This window comes from Castor canadensis, chromosome 6 (genome assembly GCF_047511655.1).
Source record: "Castor canadensis chromosome 6, mCasCan1.hap1v2, whole genome shotgun sequence".
NCBI lineage: Eukaryota > Metazoa > Chordata > Mammalia > Rodentia > Castoridae > Castor > Castor canadensis.
In genome coordinates, this window is record NC_133391.1 from 44783457 (window position 1) to 44808425 (window position 24969).

The 24969-nt window shown below is 36.3% G+C and overlaps 1 protein-coding gene across 7 annotated transcripts in view; it reads left to right on the plus strand.

Annotated features, from left to right (window-relative positions):
* The window catches only part of Evi5 (ecotropic viral integration site 5), a 195695-nt gene that overhangs the window by 42968 nt on the left and 127758 nt on the right, over positions 1-24969 (plus strand). For 5 of the 7 annotated variants that reach the window (XM_074076472.1, XM_074076468.1, XM_074076466.1 and 2 more), the window contains exons 3-5: positions 21140-21329; positions 22277-22501; positions 23330-23404. In XM_074076472.1, the coding sequence (XP_073932573.1) occupies positions 21140-21329; positions 22277-22501; positions 23330-23404 (490 nt within the window). Of the gene's footprint in view, positions 1-6927; positions 6954-21139; positions 21330-22276; positions 22502-23329; positions 23405-24969 lie in introns of those variants that run through there. The other 2 variants (XM_074076467.1, XM_074076471.1) reach the window with 2 other exon arrangements.

Sequence of the window (24969 nt, forward strand, 5' to 3'; positions counted from 1 at the left end):
ACTCAGGGCTTATGTGTGCAAAGCAGGCCCTTTACTGCTTGAGCCACACCTCCAGCACATTTTGCTCCCGTTATTTTGGAGATGGGGTGTCTTTCAAACTATCACTGGTCTTGAACCGTGATCCTCTCGATCTCAGCCTCCCAAGTAGCTAGAATTACAGATATGAGCCACCAGTGCCTGGCTTTTCCAGGTTTCTTGGTGTATAAGTGACATAATAAACTATATACATAAGCTTGATTATACAATTTGATAAATTTTGACATATGTATATCCTGTGAAATTGTCACCAAAATTTAAAAAAATAATCATCTGTGTCATCCCCCTCCACCTGAGCCAGACAGCCACTGTGGATTAGAGAAATCTAATCTGGGGGCATGGTTTAAGTGCAAGACCTTGATTTCAATCCCTAGTACCACAGGAGGGGACAAAAAAAGAATTTTAGAGAAATGGAATCATTCAGTGTGTATTCTTATACTCTTTTATGGGGGCAGGGGTTGAATTCAGGTCCCTGAATTCAGCCAGGCAGCTGCTTTACCACTTCAGCCACACCCTAGCCCTTTTTGCTTTAGTTATTTTTCACATAGTGTTCTGCATTTTTGTCCTGGCCAGCCTGGACCTTTGTCTTCCTACTTAAGCCTCCCTCATAGCTGAGATTACAGGCTTGGATCACCACACCTAGCTTGGTTTATTGAAAAGGAATCTTGCTAAACTTTTGCCTGGACTGGCCTTGAACTGTGTTCCTCCCAGTCTCTGCCTCCAGAGTAGCTGGGATTACAGATGAAAGCCATCTCACTTGGCCTGTATGAACTCTCTTTGTGTGGATTATTTCACTTGGCATAATTATTTTGAGAGTTGTCATGTTTAGCATGTATTCATAGTTCATTCATTTTTGTTGTCTAGTAATTTTTCATCAGTTGGCTGTTTCACAGTTCACTCACCTGTTGCTAGGTAATGGTATAAGCATTTATGGTTAAGCCTTTGCATTGATGTAAACTTTCATTTCTTTTGGCCAAATACCTAGGAATGGAATGGCTAGATTATATAATAAGTGTTATGTTTCATTGCCAAACTGACTTCCAGACTGGCCTTTTCACATTTCCACTGGAAGTATATGAAATTCTACATCCTTGCCAACACTTAGTATGATAGCTTTTTAAAATTTTAGCCATTTTAATAACTATTGCTAATGTGTGGTTTCAATTTGCATTTCCCTACCAATGTTGAGTATCTTATATCATGTTTATTTACTATCCTGTGTTGTCTTTGATTTTTTAAAAAAGTTTAGGTGGTTTGCTTTTCTTTTTTTCTTCAGTGCTATGGATTGACCCATGGCATTGCACATGCTATGCAAGCACTGTACCATTGAGCTACGTCCCTAGCCTTCGGTTATTTGTTTTCTTACTGTGTTTTGAGAGTTCTTTATATATTTGGGATATAAAGCCTTTCTCAGGGACATGATTTTTAGTTTTCTTTCCTAGTAGTTTATCATTCTCTTAAAAGTATCTTTTGAAGAAGAAAAGAAGTTTTAAATTTTGATGACATGCCATTTTCAGTTCTTGTATAGATTGTGCTTTGGGTAACCCAAGATCACATATTCTCTCACCTGTGTTTTCTTCTAGAAGTTATATGTATGTGTATGTATGTGTGTGTGTGTGTGTGTGTGTGTATATATATATATATATATATATGTATATGTCTTATATATAATATGTAATATATATACTTTATGTATTTTTTTTCCAGTGGGAATGGACTTTGAATTCAAGGGTTCACACTTGCCAACTAGGCAGGTGCTTTACTGCTTGAGCCACACCTCTAGTGCTCTGGTTATTTTGGTGAAAGTGTCTTGAGAATTAGTTGTCCAGCCTGGCCTTGAACTGTGATTCTCTATCTCAACCTCCCAGGTAGCTGGGATTACAGGCGTTGAGCCACCAGTACCCAGCTTGTTTTTTGTTTTGTAAATTTTTTTGGCAGTACTAGTGTTTCAGTTTAGGGCCTTGCTAGGCAGGCACTCTATCGCTTGATCAATGCCACCAGCCCTTGTTTTTGTTTTTCAAGAAATGAGGTCTTATTTTATTGCCAGACTAGCTCCAAACTCCTGGGCTCAGGTTATCCTCCTGAGTTAATTTTGTGTAATATGGTACAAGGTATAGATCAAAGTTCCTTTTTTTTTTTTTGAATATTATATGTGATTGTTCCTAAACCATTGGTTAAAATAACTATCCTTTTGTAATTACTTTTGCTTTTTGGTCAAATATCAATTGTCCATAGATGTTTGAGTCTATTTCTGGACTCTGTTCTAACCATTAATTTTTTTGTCTTAAATGCCAGTACTATACTGTTTTAATTGTTATAGCTTTATAATAAGTCTTGAAGTCAAATAGTTTTAGTCCTTCAACTGCGGTCTTTTGTTTTGGCTATTTTGAGGACTGAAATTCCATGTGAATTTTATAATCAGACTGTTAATTTCTAAAAAAGATCTACTAAAATTTTGATCAGGATTGCATTAAGTTGCTGACAAAACGGTATTGTGCCCCAAGCACAGTATGTTTCTCAGTTATTATCTGTGCATGGCACTGTTCTTGTAAATTTAATTTTCAGTTCATTGCCAGTGTACAGAAACATAGTTCTTCTCATAATGATCATGAATTCTTCAGCCTTGCTAGCCTCATTGTTCTGGTAAGGATTTTTGGTTTTGTTATGCTTTTTCTGAAGATTCCATGTGATTTTCTGATGAAATGAGCATGTTGTCTGTGAATTAAGGCACTTTTACTTCTTGCCTATCTGGATGTATTTTTTCTATTTTCCCTGCTATTCAACAGATTACAGCCTCCAGTATAAATTTGAATAGAAGTGGTGAACAGACCACTTCTATTCTAAAGGGGAAAGCATTAAGGATGATGTTAGTGTAAGTTTTTGCATATGCCTTTTATCAGGCTGAGGAAATTCCTTTGTAATCCTTTTTATTTATTTATTTATTTTTGTTTGTTCATATGTGCATACATTGTTTGGGCCATTTCTCCCCCCTGCCCCTTGCCCCCCTCACTTCCAGGCAGAACCTGTTCTGCCCTCTTCTCCAATTTTGTTGACAAGAAGACATAAGCAGTAATAAGAAAGACAAAGTGTTTTTGCAGTTGAGATAAGGATAGCTACACAGAGAGATTCCTAGCATTGCTTCCATGCACAAGTGTATTACAACCCAGTTGGTTCATCTCTACCTGACCTCTTCACCACTTCCCAGTCACCTTCCCATATTGACCTCTGTCATTTTAAGATTACTATCTTAATTCCCCTACAGTGGACACATCAAACACTTTCAAGTTTTGGGTTTTCTATCTTTCCCTATTCCTCAGGTGTGTGTTCTCCCCTTGTGTGTGACCCATATCCAATAATATTACTGCATTTGTGTTAGGTCTAAAGTCCGCATATGAACATGATTTTTGGTTTTCTGAGCCTGGCTAACTTCACTTAAGATGATGTTCAAATCAAAACCACACTAAGATTCCACCTTACTCCTGTTAGAATAGCTATCATCAAAAACACCACCACCAACAAATATTGGTGAGAATGTAGGGGAAAAGGAACCCTCATACACTGCTAGTGGGAATGTAAGCTAGGACAACCACTCTGGGAAACAATATGGAGGCTTCTATTCCATCTTTGCTAAGAGTGTATACAAAATAGATTTTGTAAAATGCTTTTTCTGAATCTATTGAAATGATTATATGAGTTTCCTCTTTTTTCTCATGATACATTGGTTTTTGAATGTTAAACTAACTTTGCATTCCTAGAATAAACCCTACTTTGTCATGATATAGTGTCTTTATAAAATACTATTGGATTGACTTGATAAAATTTTGTTTGGCACTTTTCATTTTAATTTTTTTGGTGGTGCTTCAGAACAAACCCAGGGCCTAAGCATAACTAGGTAAGCACTCTACCACTGAGGTACACCCCAACTCTTATATGCTGGCTTAGATTCTTCTTTGTTTAATAGCCTTATAGACTTGTTATGGCATACATTCTTTATATTTTTATTTTATTTTGTTTGTTTTTGAGGCAAAGTCTTGCTGTGTTGCCCAGGTTGGCCAGAAACTTGGCAGTTCTCCTGCTTCAGCCTGCCAAATAGCTGTGATTACAAGCACAGACCACCACGCCTAACTCATTCTTGGAATTTTTGCGTCTATGTCCATGAACGAAATTGGTCTGTAGTTCCTTTAAAATGTCTTTGACCTTTAACTTCAGTGTCTTGTGATCTTATGTTTGTGTAATCTTTCTTTTGTAATATAAGTGCTTAGTGCTAAGTATTTTTCAAGCCCTGCTTTATTAACATCTGTTCAAATTTATTATTTTTGTGGCTTTAATATGGTCTGTCTTCATAAACATTTTATATGATATTTGAGAAGAATGTGTATTCAAGCTGTACATTTGTAGAAATGTTCTGTAAATGTCAGTTGGTTCAAGTTGGTTGATAATGTTCAAGTCCACTCTATCTTTGCTGGCTTTCTGTTTACTTGTTAAATGTCAGGTATTGAGAGAGTATTGAAGCTTCCAAATATAATTGTAGATTTATCTAATTTTCTTTAAATTCTGTCTTTGTTTTATATGTTCTATTTTTGGATATGTAAACACGTAACACCTTTTTTAAATGCAGTTCTGGGGATTGAACCCAAGGCCTCCCACATGCTAGGTGAGTGCTGTATCACTTGAGCCCCACACCTAGCTCTTTTGTTTGTATTTTTGTGTTTTTTTTTTTTGGCGAGACTGGGGTTTGAACTCAGGGCTTTATGCTTGCAAAGTAGGTACTCTATTGCTTGAGCCAAACCTCCAGTCCATTTTGCTCTGGTTGTTTTGTAGATAAGGTCTCACAAACTATTTGGTGGGCTGGCCTCGAGCTAAGATCGTCCCAATCTCACCTTCCCAAGTATCTAGGATTCTAAGTGGTACCCAACCTGTATTTTGTGTTTGAGATGGGGTCTTGCTAGCTTTGCTGTAGCTGACCTTGAACTCCTGATTCTTCTACCTCTCCCTCCCAAGTTCTGGGATTACAGGTATGCTCCACTTCACCCACTTCATTATGGATTCTCACGAAATGACCTTTATCCTTGGTAAGATTGTTTGCTTAGAAATTACTTTATCACTGTAGCTTTAAAATAGTTTTAACATTTTATATAGTTTTCCTTTCTACTTTTAATTCTGTTTTTTCTTTATTATTCTCTTTTCTCTCTCTCTCTTCTCCCTCCTTCCTCCCTTCCTTTGCCTCACACACACTAGGCAAGTTGCTCTACCACTGATCTATATGCTCAACTCCTATTTTTTCTTTAAAATTTGTGTTTTGGGCAGCATACAGTTAGGTCTTGCATACCTAAAAATACAATTTGACTCTGTGTGTGTGTGTGTACCTAAAAATACAGTTTGACTGTGTGTGTGTGTGTGTGTGTGTGTGTGTGTGTGTGTGTGTGTGTGTGTGTGTGTGTGTTGCTGGGGATCAAACTAAGGACCTTGTACCTGCTGAGCAAGTGCTCTACCACTGAGCTACATCCCTATCCCTTGTTTTTTTAACACAAAGTCTTATTATGTAGCTCAGGCTATCCTTGAGCTCCTGATCTTCCTGCCTCTGCCTCCCAAGTACTGGAAATACAGGCTCAGTTTTGGCCTTATAATTGGAATATTTAGATGATTTACCTTGGAAAACAGGACAAAGTTTTATTTCTTGCTCACATGTACATTCTTCTCAAACTAAAATTGATACATCTTGGCTTCACATTTCACTCTAGGACCAGCCACTAGCCCCTGTCCAGGGTAAACTGGACTTAGGACAGATGGAAATGAGATATGTTTGAAATACTTTAAACCATCTATTGGAGAGTGGTACAAAATATCAAAACCAAACTTTTAATACTAAGTTTATATGTGATCAAAGTTGAATTTATTTTTCTGCTGTAATGAGAATTTATTGAAACCTAAATATACAAAGCAGTAAGTTAAAAATTATTGCTGGTGAAACGTGGGTATAAATGAATTTTCTCCCAAGCAATTCACAGTTTACTCCTGAATACCAGATGTACTTAACTTGTAAGAATAAAGGAAAAAATAACTAGAATTGTTTAAAGATGCCTGGAAAAAAAGATTTTTGGGGCTGGGATGGATATAGTTAAGTGGCTGAGCACTTACCTAGCATACCTACAGCACTGGGGTCAATCCCAAGCACCAAAACAAAACAGAGAGGCAGACAGATAGACAGATCGGGGTATGAGGGGGAGATAGACAGATGTATATGCTGTGTTGTGTGTATAATTTTTTAAAAATAATTAAAAAACCAGAATTCATATGAGGAATTTATTTATATGTAGAGAATTGAATGAGTGTAGTGATGTCTTGTTTTGTATTGAAGCTTTCTTCCTCCTGGTTTGCCTACCACTATATCAGTATTAAGTCTCAGGGAAAATTGTAAGAATAATAATTTAAAATTTCTCTGACCACTTCTGTGGTGTGCAAAAAATGTATAAGTTACATATCTAAAGTAAACGTTATTTGACACATTCCTACTTGTAGCATAACAGATGCTTTTATTTAGGATTATTTTCTTTCCTTCCACATGTTGATGATACTCTGTTGTGTTATGTTACTCTTTGATTCAGGAAGTATAAAAATGGCAGTATTTTAGAAAATTAAACTTTAATTTCTCTTAAGATGCATGAAAATATCAAATTCCATATAGAAACTCTTTTCCTTCCCATCGTTTTGTTGTGCTATTGCTTTTTAAAAACTAAGTTCATGTGGCAATCGTAGAAAGATGTGAAGAAATGGTTCAATGCTATGTCAAAGATCTGTTTGAGGAAAGTTAATAATTGATAGACTTAACATTGAAATAGGACAGTACCTCATCTTAAATGTATTTTTCTTTTTCGTTTTAAAAATACAAAGGCATTGGCAGAGATGAATTTAAGGAGGTAAGTTTCAAGTATAATAGCAATGCATTTTAATTCAGAAGGGAAGTGTTACCAACTAAATTTGAATTGGCCATCGTTTGTGCCATTTAAAAGTTTGGCATTGCAAAATGTTTGTTTTCTTTTTACTTTCTGTTATTGGTAATAAGATTTTACTTTTTAGCATAGATTGGGGTGAGATAGGAGGGTGAAGAAACAATGTGTTCTTTTTTATGCTAAAGTAAATATATTTCATGTTTTCCAGTATGGTGATTAGGAATCTTTGAAGCCTTAATTTAAGTGTCTTTGACTTACCAACATCTAGATTGATACTGTCCAATGTGTTAGTGCTAGGCACATATGACAGGTCCTGAAATGTGGCTACTCTGACTTTAGTGTGCTATAAGAGTAAATTGCACACCAGATTTCAAAAACTTGATTTGAAAATAAAAGGAGTATCACATTAATATTTTTTGATTAAATTTTGAAATATTTTGACTATTTTTGATAATGTAAATTATAAAAGTTCATCTTACTTTAACTTTCAAATGTGGCTTCCTAGAGCATTTAAAAATTGCATAAGTGGCTTGCATTGTATTTCTTCTGAACATGCTGATCTAGATGATCTAAAGTTCATCTTACAGTTACAATTTTACCAACCATAGCATTACCTTAGTTTCCTAAGGATACTCTCCGTAAAACATCTAACAACATTAAGGAAGCAAAAAGCTTGCAAGCAAAATACTTATTTTCAAGTGTGTGTTAAAAATTCATGTATATTTAATTAATAGAAAAGGCTTTAGATCTTCAGTTGAACTCTCTTCTTTATTTTATTTTTATTCATATGTGCATACAGTGTTTGGGTCATTACTCCCCCCTTCAACCACCCCGTCCTTTACCCCCACACACACACCCCTTCGCTACCCAGCAGAAACTATTTTGCCTTTATCTCTAATTTTGTTGAAGACAGAGTATAAGCAATAATAGGAAGGACCAAGGGTTTTTGCTAGTTGAGATAAGGATAGCTGTACAGGGAGTTGACTCGTATTGATTTCCTGTGCATGTGTGTTACCTTCTAAGTTAATTCTTCTTGATCTAACCTTTTCTGTAGTTCCTGGTCCCCTTCTCCTATTGGCCTCAGTTGCTTTAAAGTATCTGCTTTAGTTTCTCTGCGTTGAGGGCAACAAATGCTATCTAGATTTTTTAGGTGTCTTACCTATACTCATACCTTCCTTGTGTGTTCTTGCTTTATCATGTGATCAAAGTCCAATCCCCTTGTTGTGATTGCCCTTGATCTAATGTCCGCATATGAGGGAGAACATATGATTTTTGGTCTTTTGAGCCAGGCTAACCTCACTCAGAGTGATGTTCTCCAATTCTACCCATTTACCAGCGAATGATAACATTTTGTTCTTCTTCATGGCTGCATAAATTCCATTGTGTATAAATACCACATTTTCTTAATCCATTTGTCAGTAGTGGGATATCTTGGCTGTTTCCATAACTTGGCTATTGTGTATAGTACTGCAATAAACATGGGTGTGCAGGTGCCTCTGGAGTAACCTGTGTCACAGTCTTTTGGGTATATCCCCAAAAGTAGTATTGCTGGATCAAATGGTAGATCAATGTTTAGCTTCTTAAGTGGCCTCCAAATTTTTTTCCAGAGTGGTTGTACTAGTTTACATTCCCACCAGCAGTGTAAGAGGGTTCCTTTTTCCCCTCGCATCCTCGCCTGTTGTTAGTGGTGTTGCTAATGATGGCTATTATAACAGGGTGAGGTGGAATCTTAGCGTGGTTTTAATTTGCATTTCCTTTATTGCTAAAGATGGTGAGCATTTTTTCATGTGTTTTTTGGCCATTTGAATTTCTTCTTTTGAGAAAGTTCTGTTTAGTTCACTTGCCCATTTCTTTATTGATTAATTAATTTTGGGAGAATTTACTTTTTTAAGTTCCCTATATATTCTGGTTATTAGTCCTTCGTCTGATGTGTAGCTGGCAAATATTTTCTCCCACTCTGTGGGTGTTCTCTTCAGTTTAGAGACCATTTCGTTTGTTGAGCAGAAGCTTTTTAGTTTTATGAAGTCCCATTTATCTCTGCTATCTCTTAGTTGCTGTGCTGCTGGGGTTCCATTGAGAAAGTTCTTACCTATACCTATTAATTCCAGAGTATTTCCTATTCTTTCCTGTACCAGCTTTAGAGTTTGTGGTCTGATATTAACATCCTTGATCCATTTTGAGTTAATATTGGTATAGTGTGATAAACATGGATCTAGTTTCAGTTCTTTGCAGACTGCTAACCAGTTTTCCCAGCAGTTTTTGTTGAAGAGGCCATCTTTTCTCCATTGTATATTTTTAGCTCCTTTGTCAAAGACAAGTTGGTTATAGTTGTGTGGCTTCATATCTGGGTCCTCTATTCTGTTCCACCGGTTTTCATACCTGTTTTTGTGCCAGTACCATGCTGTTTTTATTGTTATTGCTTTGTAATATACTTTGAAGTTGGATATCGTTATACCTCCAGCATTGTTCTTTTGACTGAGTATTGCCTTGGCTATTCGTGGCCTCTTGTGTTTCCATATAAATTTAAAGGTAGATTTTTCAATCTCTTTGATGAATGTCATTGGGATTTTGATAGGAATTGTTTTAAACATGTAGATTTCTTTTGGGAGTATAGACATTTTTTACTATGTTGATGCTACCAATCCAGTGAGCATGGGAGATCTCTCCACTTTCTATGGTCTTCCTCAGTCTCTTTCTTCAGAAGTTTATACTTTCCTTGTAGAGGTCATTCACATCCTTTGTTTGGTTTACACCTAGGTATATGATTTTTTTTGAGGCTATTGTAAATGGAATTATTTTCATATATTCTCTTTCAGTTTGTTCATTATTAGTGTATAGAAATGCTAATGATTTTTCTGTTGATTTTATATCCATCTATCTTGCTATAACTATTGATGGTGTCTAGGGGCTTTTGAGTAGAGTTGGGTCTTTAAGGTATAGGATCATATCATCTACAAATAGGGATATTTTGACAGTTTCTTTACCTATTTGTATTCCTTTTATTCCTTCTTCTTGCCTAATTGCTCTGGCTAGGAATTCCAGCACTATGTTGAATAGGAGTGGAGATAGTGGGCATCCTTATCTGGTTCCTGATTTTAGAGGGAATGGTTTCAGTTTTTCTCCGTTAAATATAATGCTGGCTGTAGGTTTGTCATATATAGCTTTTATAATGTTGAGGTACTTTCCTTCTATTCCTAGTTTTCTTAGAGCTTTTGTCATGAAATGATGTTGGATCTTATCAAAGGCTTTTTCTGCATCTATTGAGATGATCAAGTGGTTTTTGTCTTTGCTTCTGTTAATGTGGTTTATTACATTTATTGATTTTCGTATGTTGAACCACCCCTGCATTCCTGGGATGAAGCCGACTTCGTCGTGGTGAATGATCTTTTTGATGTGTTGTTGAATTCAGTTTGCCATTATTTTATTGAGTATTTTTGCATCAGGTTCATTAAGGAGATTGGCCTACAGTTCTCCTTTTTGGAGGTGTCTTTGCCTAGTTTGGGATAAGTGTAATACTTGCTTCATAAAATGTGTTTGGCAGTTTTCCTTCCCTTTTATTTCGTGGAACAGTTTAAGAAGGGTTGGTATCAGTTCTTCTTTAAAGGTTTGATAGAATTCAGCAGAGAATCCATCAGGTCCTGGACTTTTCTTTTTTGGGGAGACTTTTGATTGCTGCTTCAATTTCATTTTGTGTTATAGATCTATTTAGGTGATTAATGTCCTCTTGGTTCAGTTTTGGATGATCATAAGTATCTAGAAATCTGTGCATTTCTTTAAGATTTTCAAATTTGTTTGAATACAGGTTCTCGAAGTAGTCTCTGATGATTTCCTGGACTTCCATGGTGTTTGTTGTTATCTCCCCTTTTGCATTTCTGATTCTACTAATTTGGGTTTTTTCTCTCCTCATTTTAGTCAGGTTTGCCAGGAGTCCGTTGATCTTGTTTATTTTTTGAAAGAACCAACTTTTTGTTTCATTAATTCTTTGTATGCTTTTTTTGGTTTCTATTTCATTGATTTCAGCTCTTATTTTTATTATTTCTCTCCTTGTATTTGTTTTGGGATTTGCTTGTTCTTGTTTTTCTAGGAGTTTGAGATGTATCATTAGGTCTCATTGATTTGGGATCTTTCAGTCTTTTTAATATATGCACTCATGGCTATAAACTTTCCCCTCAGGACTGTCTTTGCTGTGTCCCATAGGTTCTGGTAGGTTGTGTTTTCATTTTCATTGACTTCCAGGAACTTTTCAATTTCCTCTTTTATTTCATCAATGACCCATTGTTCATTAAGCAATGAGTTATTCAGTTTCTAGCTGTTTGCATGGTTTTTGTCTTTACTTTTATTGTTGAGTTCTAGTTTTATTGCATTGTGATAAGATAGAATGCATGGTATAATTTCTATTTTCTTATAATAGCAAGCTGAGGCTTGCTTTGTGCCCTAGGATATGATCTGTTTTGGAGAAGGTTCTGTGGGCTGCTGAGAAGCATGTATATTGTGTAGAAGTTGGATAAAATGGTCTGTAGACATCAACTAGGTCCATTTGATCTATGATATATTTTAGATCTAGGATTTCTTTATTGATTTTTTGTTTGGATGACCTATCTATTGATGATAATGGGGTGTTAAAGTCTCCCATGACCACTGTGTTATAGTTAATATATGCTTTTAGTTCCTTCATGGTATGTTTGATGAAATTGGGTGCATTGACATTGGGTGCATGTAGGTTGATAATTGTTACTTCCTTTTGGTCTATTTCCTCTTTTATTATTATGGAATGTCCTTCTTTGTCTCATTTGATCAATGTAGGTTTGAAGTCTACTTTGTCAGAGATAAGTATTGCTACTCCTGCCTGTTTTCGGGGCCATTACTTGGTAAATCTTCTTCCACCCTTTCATCCTATGCTTATTTCTGTCAGTGAGATGGGTCTCCTTGTAAGCAACAAATTGTTGGATCTTCCTTTTTTATCCATTTCGTCAAACGGTGCCTTTTGATGGGGGAATTAAATCCGTTAACATTAAGTGTTAGTACTGATAGGTATGTGGTGATTCCTGTCATTTAGTTGTCTTAGTTGTTTGAAAGTTTGATTGTGTGTACCTAAGTTGAGGTTACTCTCTACTTTCTTGCTTTTTCTTTTCCTGTAGTTTGGTGCTGCCTGCCCTTTCATGGTTATGTTGGGTTTCACTTTCTGTGTGCAGAATCCCTTGAAGAATCTTTTGTAGTGGTGGCTTTGTGGTCACATATTGTTTTAGTTGCTGCTTATCATGGAAGACTTTTATCGCTCCATCTATTTTGAATGATAGTGTTTCTGGGTAGAGTATCCTGGGGTTGAAGTTCTTTTCATTCAGTGTCTGAAAGATCTCACCCCAAGCTCTTCTTGCTTTTAGTGTTTCTGTTGCGAAGTCTGCTGTGATTTTGATGGGTTTACCTTTGTATGTTATTTGTTTTTTCTCTCTTACAGCCTTCAGTATTCTTAGTCGGGTCTCTGTGTTTGTTGTTTTAATGATAATATGGGGTAGATCTATTTTGTTCTGGTCTATTTGGTGTTCTGGAGGCCTCTTGCATCTGTATGGGCATTGATTTCTCTGGATTTGGCAAATTTTCTGTTATTATTTTGAATATATTACGCATTCCCTTTGATTGCATCTCTTCTCCTTCTTCAATGCCCATGATTCTCAGGTTTGGTCTTTTGATTGAGTCAGTGAGTTCTTGCATTTTCTTTTCACAGGTCTTGAGTTGTTTAACTAATAGTTCTTTGGTTTTTCCTTTATTTACCATTTCATCTTTGAGTTCTGAGATTCTGTCTTCTGTTTGTTCTATTCTGCTGGATTGGCCTTCCATTTTATTTTGCATTTCTGTTTCATTCTTTTTTCTGAGGTTTTCCATATCCTGAGTCGTTTCCTCTTTAATATTGTCTATTTTTGTCCTGATTTCATTTTATCTGTTTATTAATCGTGTTCTTTGTTTCACTTTGGTGTTTATACAGTGCTTCTATAGTTTATTTTATTTCTTCTTGTGCTTTCTCAAATTCTCTATATTTGTTGTCTTGGAATTTCTTGAGTGTCTCCTGTACATTTTGGTTGACCATATCCAGTATCATCTCCATAAGATTCTCATTGATTACCTGTAGTATTTCTTCTTTTACATTATTCTTCATTGTGGGCTTCATTGTGTTCTTTGGCATAGTTAATCTTCATTTTGTTGGAGTCTGGATCTGAGTATCTGTTTTCTTCATTTCTCTCTGGTTCCTGTAGTAATTTTTTTTCTGTGGGGAAACTGGTTTCCCTGTTTTTTCTGTCTTCCTGTCATTGCCTTTGGCTTTGTTATTGTCCCTGTACTGTGTGAAACTACATATTTTCTAGCTTAAATAATAACAGTGGTGATATTTAGAATGGAAGGGTGAGAGGACATGGAAAGCAAAGAAGTTAAAGAGAGAAGGAAAAACAAAAAAACAAGTAGGAAAAACAAAGCAAAGAAACAAACAAAAGTTTCAAAGATATAAACAGGGAGAGATAGCATACTAATCGACAGTAAGCTGAACAGGCATTAGGCAGAGAGAGGATTGAAAAAAATAAATAAATAAAAAGTAAATAAGTGAAAAAAAAATCTCCAAGTTCAAATGCAATGAAGTTTCAGTCTTAATAATTTTGGTGTTTGTCCCTCAGCCTCCAGTCCTGGAGATGGTGTCTCAGAAGTAGTTCTCTCGTTGTCTCATCAAAGGGGAAAAAAACAAAACAAAACAAAACAACACAAAACAAAAAAACCACCACAAAGTGTCCCAAGTTCAAATGCAGTACAGTTTCAGTAAGTTTTTCAGCATGCAGGTGTAGTTTGGTTGTTGTCTCATCAAAGGAAGAAAGAAAAAAAATGAGTCTGGAGACAGTTCTGTGAATGTCTATCTGAGGCTGTGGCTCACCTGTCTGCTGCTGTCAGCCTGCTCTTGCTGGAGGCTTTTTTTATGCAGATCTCAGAGGTGAGCTTAACACTCACCTGGCCCTGCAGGCTTTGTTTACTCAGAGTTCTGTGCGTGAGCCGCTGCTACAGACTTTTCCCTTTCTAAGCACACTGGGGGAGGTGACACTGCACCCGCTTTCTCAGGCCTGCGTGTTAGTTTACAGATCATGTGGGAAGTGGGTCTTTCCCCCTCTCCTGTGGAGTTTTCCTCCCACCTTGGCTTTTACAAGCTTTCTGGCTCCTGGTTGCTGGGCGTGTGCTGCTGTTCCTGCCTTCTCCAGCCGGCTTGTGAGGGATTTCCCCTCCCCACCTCTTCGGCACTCAGGGCGCCCTGCCCTCTTTGCTATGCATCGTTTTTGCCATTATTGCTTATTATTCAGTTTTTTTTCTTTTTTCCCTGGGTGGGGGTCAGTCTGTCCAGGGGGCTATGCTGATCTGGCCCAGGATTGTCTGTGGGAGTACCGCGTGCCGCTTAGCTCACCTTGTGGTCTGCGTCTTCCCAAGCCGTCTGGCGGCTGCTGTCTGGCGGTGGCGTGGGAGCCCTCCTCAGTTGAACTCTCTTCTAGGGACTGTTTTTAATTTTTTAATTGTCTATATCCAAAATATAGACAAACCATTAGTTTCTGGTCAGAATTTTGGAATGTATTCACCTTCTCTGAGCTGTCATCTTAAAAACAAAGCAAGCTAAGAAGCACGTTCTTCAGAACTAAAAAGATCCTGTTATTGTTGTATTGTTTCTGAGTTGCTTCCTATGCCAATTCATTTTCTCTTAATTCTCACTTTGTTTTTTCTGTTGATCCAAGACAAAAATTTGTGTGCATGATTGCTATGACAGAGTATGACCCTCTCTGAGATAAGCATGTAGCTTTGCTGTGCTTTGAAAGTTTGTGTCCCTCCAGATTCCTATGTCAAAATTTTCCCAAATTTAATGTTAGTACAGAGGGTGGGGTCTTTGGGAAGCTCCACCTTAATGAAGGGGGCTTAGCACCTTCATAAAAGGGACTTTAGGAGCAACTTTGCCCCCTGCCATGCAAGGAGGCATAGGTGTCAGTTATGATGACAGGGCTCTCACCAGACACTAAGCTTCCCAGCTGCCAGAACTGCGAGCAGTCAATTTCTGTTGTTTATAAATTACCCAAAGTATTTTGTTACAGCAGCCCAAATGAACTAAAAAAGTCTGTTTTTACTCTTTTACCAGTCATTCAATTGATAAGTTATTTTCTTCTTCCTACCATATTCATATCCTTTTTCTTTGGAGTACCATTATCAGATGTTGGAACTTCATGTTTCCTGTATAATAAGGCTGTTTCTAAAGTGGCAATGTGTTTAGCTTTAGTTTCTTTATGCTTTATGAAGTGTGTGTATTCTTGAATATGTAAATGCTTTTCCTGCATGCCATGACTAAAGGTAAGTTCTAAGAAAGGCATTTTTGGGTGATATTGTTGTGCAAACATTGTAGAGTATTCTTATACAAACCTAAATGGTTTGGCCTGTTGGTCCTAGGCTATACCTGTATAGTGTGATATTGTATTGAATGCTGTAAGCAATTATAATACAATGTTATTTATGTATCCAAACATAGAAGAAGTGCGATAAAATTATAGTTTAAAAGATAGAGACTGCCACATGTGTAGGGCATTTCCCATGAATAAATCTTGCAGAACCAGAAGTTTCTACTGAGTGAATGGAAGGCCTAGGATATTACACTGCTGCAGACAATTTACACTTACGCAAACTAGATTTATCTTAAGATGTTTTTCCTCAGTAGACTCTATAGTTTCAATTTTTGGCTGTAATTCAATTTTTTTTTTTTTTTTTTTTGTGGCACTGGGGTTTGAACTCATCCTCATGCTTGCTAGGCAGGTGCTCTAATTTTTGGCTTTTATCTTATAATCATACCTGGCTGAAAGCACAAACACATTGTACAACTGTACAAAAATATTTTCTTTATTTCCTTATTGTATAAACTTTGTTTTATTTAAATACAAAAACTACTTTTAAACTTCTTTTTTTCAATTAAAACTAAGACACATACACTGAATAACTCAGGCCTGTGCAGGGTTAGGGTCATTGGAGTCTGTGTGTTTCTACTTCACATCTTGTCCCTCTGAAAGGTCTTCAGGGGAAATGGCACACTTGGTGCTGTTACTCCAAGAAGGCTGAAACAATGCCTTCTTCTGGAGAATCTCCTGAAGAGCCTGTCTGAGGCTATTTTAAAGTTACTAACTTTTTAGTAAAAAAAAAAAAAAAATGAGTATGCCTTAAAATAACAATAAAAGTCATAGTGTGGTAAATACAAAAAACCTGCAACATTATTACCTATTGTACAAAATTATATGTGTTATACATTTTTACAACTGGCAGTGTGGTAGGTTTTTTTGACACCAGCATAACCACAAATACATGAGTAGTACATTGTGGCTATGATGTCACTATGTGGCCATTGCTAGTGAGAATAATTTTTAAGTTCCGTTATAATTATATGGGATTACATTGTATATTCAGTTTGTCTTTGAACAAACTGTTAAGTAGCATGACTAGCTCACTAGGAAGAGTTGGTGACATCAACTATTGCTTCTGCAAAGTTTTTCAACACTCTCAGGAAGACTTTCATTATAAAAATTCTAAAATTTTCCTTTAGAGAATTCTAAAATTTGCTAGAATGATGAAGAAATTTGTGTACTCATTTTATTATATGAAGTAATGTTTATATCTTCTTTCCTTTACAAAATATATAAAAAATAATCCTTTACAAAGTAACAGTTACAATTATTAAAAATGGGTTTACCTTAAAAAGGAACACGTTTCTCAGTTCTTGTCTTCAGCACCATTAACAGGCAGTATTTTTATGTATCTTTATAAAACTTGGTGAGTGATTTACAGTCAGAAATGCATAGTTCTTAAGTATACAGTTTGAGTTTTGGCAAATACACACATATATGTACATATGTACTTGTGTATAACCCACATGCATGTTAAGACTTAGAAAAATCCTATCGTGTTAGAAAATTCCCACCATCCCAGAAATTCCTTTGTGTCCTTTCTAGCAGTGCAATGTCCTAAAACTTCTGCTCTGATTTTTATCACATATACTACCTGTTCTTTTTTTATAGCAGCTTTATGTGGTATCTTTTACCCATGTGTGGTGTATAATTTGATTTTACCGTATTCACAGAATTGTGGGACTGTCAGCACAGTCAATTTTAGAACATTTTCATCACTCCAAAAGAGACTGCATAGCCATTTATAGTAACTGCCTTTCCTTCTCTCCTCTTCCCTGCTCCAGTTCTTAGCAAGAATTGATCCATTGGACCTGAACTCAGGGCCTTATGCTTGCTGAGCAAGTGCCCTACCACTAAGCTAAATCCCAAATGGCTGTGCCTGGCCCCTTTATCTTAGCATAATGTTTTCAAGTTTCATCCATGTTGTAGCATGTATCAGAACTCCATTCCTTTTTCATGGATGCATAGTATTCCATTGTGTGGGCATATGTTATTTTTTATCCATTCATCAATTGATGGACATTTGGATTGCTCCAATTTTGGCCACTATGAATAATGCCGCTATGAGTATTTGTGTATAAGACTTTATTTTATTCATTTATTCACATGTGCATACATGTTTGGGTCATTTCTCCACCCTGCCCCCCTCTCCCATCCTTCCCCCCCCCCAGTTCCAGGCAGGTCCCGTTCTGCCCTTATCACTAATTTTGTTGAAGAAAAGACACAAGCATCATAAGAAAGACAAAGCATGTTTGCTAGTTGAGTTAAGGATAGCTAAACATAGAGATTCCTACTATTGCTTTTGTATACCCATGTGTTATGACCCATGTTGATTCATCTCTAACTGATTGTTACACTGGTAACTGATCCCCTTCTCATGTTAACCTCTGTCATTTTAAGGTTTCTGTATTAGTTACTCTGGAGTGGGGACATAAAACACTTTCATGTTTTGGGTTTTCTACCTGTCCCCATAACCTCCTGTATATGCTCTCCCCTTATCATGTGATCCAAGTCCAACCACATTGCTGCATTTGCCCTAGATCTAAAGTCCACATATGAGAGAAAACATGATTTTTGGTCTTCTGAGCCTGGCTGACCTCACTCAGAATGATGTTCTCCATTTCCATCCATTTACCTGCAAATGATAAGATTTCATTATTCTTCATGGCTAAGTAAAATTCCATTATGTACAAGTACCACATTTTCTTGATCCATTCGTCAGTAGTGGGGCATTTTGGTTGTTTCCATAACTTGGCTATTGTGAATAGCACTGCCATAAACATGGGTGTGCAGGTGCCTCTGGAGTAACCTGTGTTGCATTCCTTTGGGTATATCCCCAGGAGTGGGATTGCTGGATCAAATGGCAGGTCTATGTTTAGAGTTTTAAGTAGCCTCCAAATTTTTTTCCAGAGTGGTTGCACTAGCTTGCATTCCCACCAGCAGTGTACGAGGGTTCCTTTTTCCCCACATCCTTGCCAACACCTGTTGTTAGTGGGGTTTTGATGATGGCTATTCTAACAGGGGTGAGGTGGAATCTTAGTGAGGTTTTGATTTGCATTTCCTTTATGGCCAGAGATGGTGAGCATTTTTTCATGTGGTTTTTGGTCCTTTGGACATAAATTTTCATTTCTCTTGGATATGTACCTAGGAATGAAATTGTAGGATCATATTGTAATGTTGTGTTTAGCCAGAATTACCAGGGACTACCAGGCTGATTTTTGAAGTGGTTGCACCATTTTGTATTTTCACCACTGTTCTGTGAGAATTTCATTGTCTCCACATTTTCACAAACACTTGCTATTATTTGTCCTTTTGATTCTGCCATCCTGGTGTGTCTTGTGGTTTTGATTTGCATTTCCCTGATGGTTTGTGCTATGGAGCATCTTTTATGTGTTTATTGGCCATTTGTGTATCTTTCTTGAACTATTTAATTCTTTTTTCCATTTTATAACTGAGTGGATTTTTAAAATTCTAAATACAAGTCCCTTATGGTCTGCAAATATTTTTTTCTCCTGTGTGCAGTCTTTTTGCCTTTTTTTTTTTCTTGACAGTACTAGGGTTAGAACTCAAGGCCTCATGCTTCATAGGCAGATACTCTATCACATGAGCCATTCCTCCATCCCTTCTTTCCACCTTCTTGATGGTGTAAAGTATACAAATGTTTATTTTGATGAATTACAATTTATCTATTTTTCTTTTGTCACTTGTGCTTTTGGATTCATATTTAAGATGGCTTTACCTAACTCAGAGTCATGAGGATTTACTCTATTTTCTTCTATATTATGTTTTTGAACTTTTTATGAATAGAATCCCTATAGTATGTACTCTTTTTGCCTCTGGCTTCTTTCATTCATTCAACCTAATGTCTGAAATATTCATCCATGTTGATATGTGTATTGCTGGTTTCTTTTTATTACTGAGCAGTATTGTGATGAATTAATATACCACTGTTTGCTCATTTATGTTTCTGGACATTGGGCTGTTTCTGGTAGGAGCTATTATGAATAAAGGTTATGAACTTCCAACAAGTCTTTTTTGGATATGTGTTTTTATTTAGTTCACTGGGTCATATGGAAGTGAATTTTTACTTCACATGGAATTGCCAAACACTTTCTGCCTCTTGACTAGCTAGGATTACAGGCGTAAGCCATGGGCACCATGCTTAGTTTTAGCTTTCGTATTTAGGCCTGTCATCCATTTTGTGTAATAATTGCATACGATGTAAGATAAGGCAATTACAACATCTTTTTATATATTATGTCTTTATTTGGAATAATATTTCATTTTTAAGCATTTTTCACAGTTTTTTGGGAAACTTTATCTAAATTATTGTTACTATGAAAATGTTAACTTTTTCTCAAATAAGGATAAAATTTGTTAATTTATGTTATGTTATTCTGTATGGCATATGTTGAACTTGGAATATTTTTTAAAATATGGGACTATGATTTTTATTTCAGTTCAATGAACAGTTAATATACTTAAATGGGGATAAATGCTGTAAGGGGTATAAATGTGTATGCTGTAAATCTGGCTGTCAAAGAGTGGTTCTATAATCTGTAAAATAGGATTTCACTCATTTTTTTTCTCAGTTTTAATATTCGTAAATTAGTATCCTAAGCAGATGACTTTTTTTTGAAAGAGTTACTAGAAGTGTAGTAACCATGTTAAATAAACAAGTATGTTTTCAGGACCCTTGTTATTTGAATGATTTATAACCTGCATCTTTATAGACAAAGCCACATTTTCCAACCTTTATAGCCTGTGCAAATGTGAAGGAAATGAAGGGCTCAATGGGATATCATGGGATGGATCTTTGAAATTACCTTAACACATAGAAGTTATCAATCAGGCTTGCAAACTCAGATGTCAACAGGGATCTTAAGAGTGAAAAAAAAAATATCCCTGTTTCACAGTGCAAGCCCAGTGATAAATAGTAGCAGTTAATTGACTGAATTTTGGTGATTGAGTGGGTTTAAGTCCTCCTGTCTAAAGGAGGAAGCTCCTAGTTGGCTGTACACTCTTGTTACTAGGTGGGACTATGGGCCTGCTTTGCCCCTGTCTTTTATCTTTCAGGAGAATCTAGAATTATGAATAGTCTGGACAGATTAGTCACGGATGTGTGAGACAAATGATAGAGGTGGTTTTGTGACTTGTCCTTTTAAAAACATTTTTTAGCGATGATCACATTGTAAATATGAGTTCCATAGAATTTGTTGTATTCTAGATATGTGTTCTTTTTTCTTAAAGCCCATCTAACCACTTTTTTCAAAATTTCCTTAATTTGAACTTTTTTCTGTTTTTTTGAAATGAGATCTCATTGTGTTGTCCAGGCTGGTCTAAACTCTTGGGCTCAACTGATTCTCCTAACCCAACCACCCCAGGAGCTATGACTACAGGCATACACCCTCGTGCCTGACTCCCTAATCTGAATTTAATGGAGATAAAGGGAAATTATAATGGGGCTAATAGCACTAGGATCTTTAACATAACTTGTTAATTCAGAATTTGAGACTGCTATGTATAGGCAAAAACACGTGGCAGTTATTTTATGGATACCAAGCAAAAATTACTAAAATTATGTATATTATTAAAACTACCTCTTGAAATAATGGCTAAATTATTGTAGTGAGGCTCTAAATATCACTACTTCACCTAGTTTCACTGTGATAGTGTCTTGAGCAATTTTTAATTATGTTTTAGATTGTTAGAGACGGATAGTAAGTCTTTAAGATCTGTAAATGGGTCAAGAAGAAACAGTGGCTCCTCTCTTGTATCAAGTTCATCAGCCTCCAGCAACCTCAGCCACCTTGAAGAAGATTCTTGGATTCTTTGGGGAAGAATTGTTAACGAATGGGATGATGTGCGCAAAAAGAAAGAAAAGCAAGTTAAGGTATTGATGTTCTTTATTAAAATTCTTTGTCTTATCCCAAAGAGTGTCAGCCATAGATTAATAGAGGATTAGAAGAAGAAGAAAGAAAACCAAAAACATATTCTAATAATTTCCAACTTATATAATGAAAAGGTTAGCTTTATGTTTCATTTATTTGTGCTTCATAGCAGTTTTGATTTATATGTATCACTTGTTTAGAGACCCTCAGATACAGGAAAACATAGTCAAAAATTAGTTTGGAACTTAGTTTTCTCGTAGATTTAGAAATAAAGTTGAGATAACATTTTACTTTTTTGCCTTCAGCAGTGCTTGAAATGTGATGGCACGGTGCAGTCAGTCGTAGCTCTGTACCCTGTCAAATGTTTACACCTTCAGAGGTCACACTCTCAGTGACACTACCAGAATTTACCATGGCTGTGTAGTCCCCTGATCAGAACGGGCTATACTCGTGTACCAAATCTTAGATTTAAATGATTCCTTACCAGATGTGGTGGTGCAGACCTACAGTTCCAGCACTCAGGAGGCTGAGGCAGGAGGGTCATGAGTTCAAGGCCAGCCTGGGGCACCTAGGGAATTGGAGGCCAGACTGAGCTACATAGTGAATGAGGTCCTATCTCAAAAGTCCAAAAAATTCATAACTTTTTTTTTATTTATAAATGATGTCTTTAATTTTTACACATAAATTATACATAAATTCAGGAAATTCTGTAATACAGGTTCAAAGCTTCTAGTTTAATTGCTTGAGATACCTGTTTTTTTTCTTTATTCATATGTGTATACATTGTTTGGGCCATTTCTCCCCCCACCCCCTGCCCTCCTAACTTTGCAAATTACAAACTTGATAAAGTTTTCTACTCCACTATAACTCCCCGCATAAGTCTTTGACATACAAGGTCTAAGAGTTAAATAATTCATTTAAAGATTTTTATCTTATTTTTATGTTTTAGGAACTTGTTCGTAAAGGGATACCCCACCACTTTAGAGCAATAGTTTGGCAACTTTTATGCAGTGCACAAAGTATGCCAATTAAGGATCAGTATTCAGAACTTCTGAAAATGACCTCACCTTGTGAGAAATTGATCCGAAGGGACATTGCTAGAACTTATCCTGAACACAATTTTTTTAAGGAAAAGGATAGCCTTGGACAGGAGGTTTTATTTAATGTAATGAAGGTAAGTTCTGTTTATTCATTTTTTTCTAAATGAAATGAATTCTCAAAAGATTGGTGTTACACATTTCCCAAGATGAAGCATAAACTCCTATCATAATAATCAATTGCTTTGGTAATGACACTGATTTTAGCATAGTTTATGCTTTAATTCTGATGCTACATTACTGTGTAGTTTGGAGAATTGATTAGAAAACTCATCATATTACTCAGCATTTGTTGACTGAAATAATATAGCCTATTATCACAGACCATAGAGACATCTTCTACGAAAATTTGTAATTCACTTTATATTTGGTTCATAGCATGGGATATAGTTTTCTCTGTCATGGCTGCATTTAGACAGCCAGTAGAATTTGCCTGTGGCTGTACCCTTGCCACTATAATTTTTTCTTCAGTGTTGCCCTTTCTCTTCCCATAGTTTTCCTTTGGCTACCACTGTGAAATACTGATTTCTTATTAAGTAATTTCAGTCTTGCCAATGCTTTACCTACCTTTATTCTTGTTTTATCTGTATCACATACAAATTTTACTTTATTTTAAAGCTCTGTCAGCTTTCCTAAGTATAAATTCCTTTCTTTATTCTTATGAGCTGCCACTTTTTAATTGAGAAATTGTCAAAAGAAATTTTATATAAGGAAACACTTCACTTGTTTTTTAAATATTTATATGATAACAAGTAAGCAAATAAGTACAATACAATAAGTAAGCAAGAGCTTTTCTGAAAAATAAATGGACTTTTAAAGTACCTGCCTCACCATCTTTAGGTTTTGAGAAGGAAGGTATAATATACCATGTCAAAATATTTTGAACACCATTTTTTACTTTTTAGGCATATTCTTTAGTGGATCGTGAGGTTGGTTACTGTCAAGGAAGTGCTTTTATAGTTGGATTATTGCTTATGCAGGTAAGTTAATACAAGTATCTAAATTCTTTATTAAGGTTGGGTTAGAAAATTTAAAAATCATCTTTGTTTTTAGTTAAGTATAGTGGATATTGGGTATTTTTCCCTAGGAATAGTTTGAATAGTAATATTTTAGTTTGCACTTTGAAAGAGGAAGAGTATTAAAATGACATATAACAATAGTATCTTCTATCAAATAAGATTTCAACTCCTCCTCCTCTTCTTCCACCTTCATTCTGTGGAAGTGGCTGTGAAGTTCAAAGAGGGACACACACCTTGCTAACTCCTGGACCCTTCAGTACTATGGAAGAGAAAATAACCACTTTATCTTATAACAGAGCCAGATTTCACCTAAAGGAAGAGAAAAATGTTTGAAAGAGATTGAGGATATCACTAGAAGTTTGGAGATGGTGTTGGATTAGGAGAGTCATAAAACCAGTGAAGATTCAGACTCCTATGATCTTGGGGTTCTTGGAGTTATTAACATAAATCAATGAGGTTGTAAGGCTTAGTAGGATAAACAGAGATGGCAGAATTCTGGCTGCTGTGAGGAAGGAAGGAAATGTGAGTTTTAGCAAGAGGAACTCTTGGCTCTTCTCTATGGCTGTCATGGACAGGACAAATGTAGTTATCTGTAGCAGTCTTCAGAAGGAAGAATGCCTAGGGATCCTTTGGGGGGTGTTCTCTTTCAAAACACATTATGGTGTAATGTAAGTGAGTGGAAATTGACATATAGTTAGAGAAAGATGGCTTAACAATTTAGGTGTTATTTGCCTAAATATTTTGAATGTCTTTGTAGCTCTGTATAGAGCTTTCACATTCATTATGGTATTTGATATAATTTCCTAGTGATGTAAACGTAAAATATATAATTGTACCTTTAAACCCCAATTGCAAATAATTTCAAAACTTAAGCGTTTTAGCACTTACGTCATATCATAACACTTCTGCTTAGAATCCGCAAGTCTGTCCATCTCACTTAAGGTAAAAGTTAAAAACTGCAGTGGCTCTAAAGCCTGTGCATTTGGAGCAGCTGTGGTGGCACAGGCCTGTGGTCCCAGCTACTCAGGAGGCAGAGGTAGGAGGCTTGAAGTCCAAGGCTGGCCTGGGCCGAAGTTAGCAGGAGGCCCCATTTGAAAACAAGCTAAAACAGCAGAAGAACTGCAGATGTGGCTCTAGTGGTGAGATGAGTGCTTGCTGATGCTTAGCTAGTGTGAGGCCATGAGTTCAATCCCCAGTACCAGGAGAAAATAAAAATAAAGCCCATGTATTCGCTTCCCCTGTTATGTCTTCTCCATAACCTAGCCTTCACTACTTCTTTTTTTTTTTGGGAGGGGTGGGGGTTACTGGGGTTTACTAGACAGGCACTCCACCAGCCCTTTTTTGTGATGGGATTTTTTTGAGATAGGGTCTTGTGAACTATTAGTTTAGGATTTGCTTCAAATGCAATCCTCCTGATACCTGCCTCCCAAGTATCTAGGATTATAGGCATAAGCCACTGGTCCCTGTCTATTACTACTTTTTGTTGTTGTTAAGCAAAATAAATTTAATATGATTTCATTTTTTTC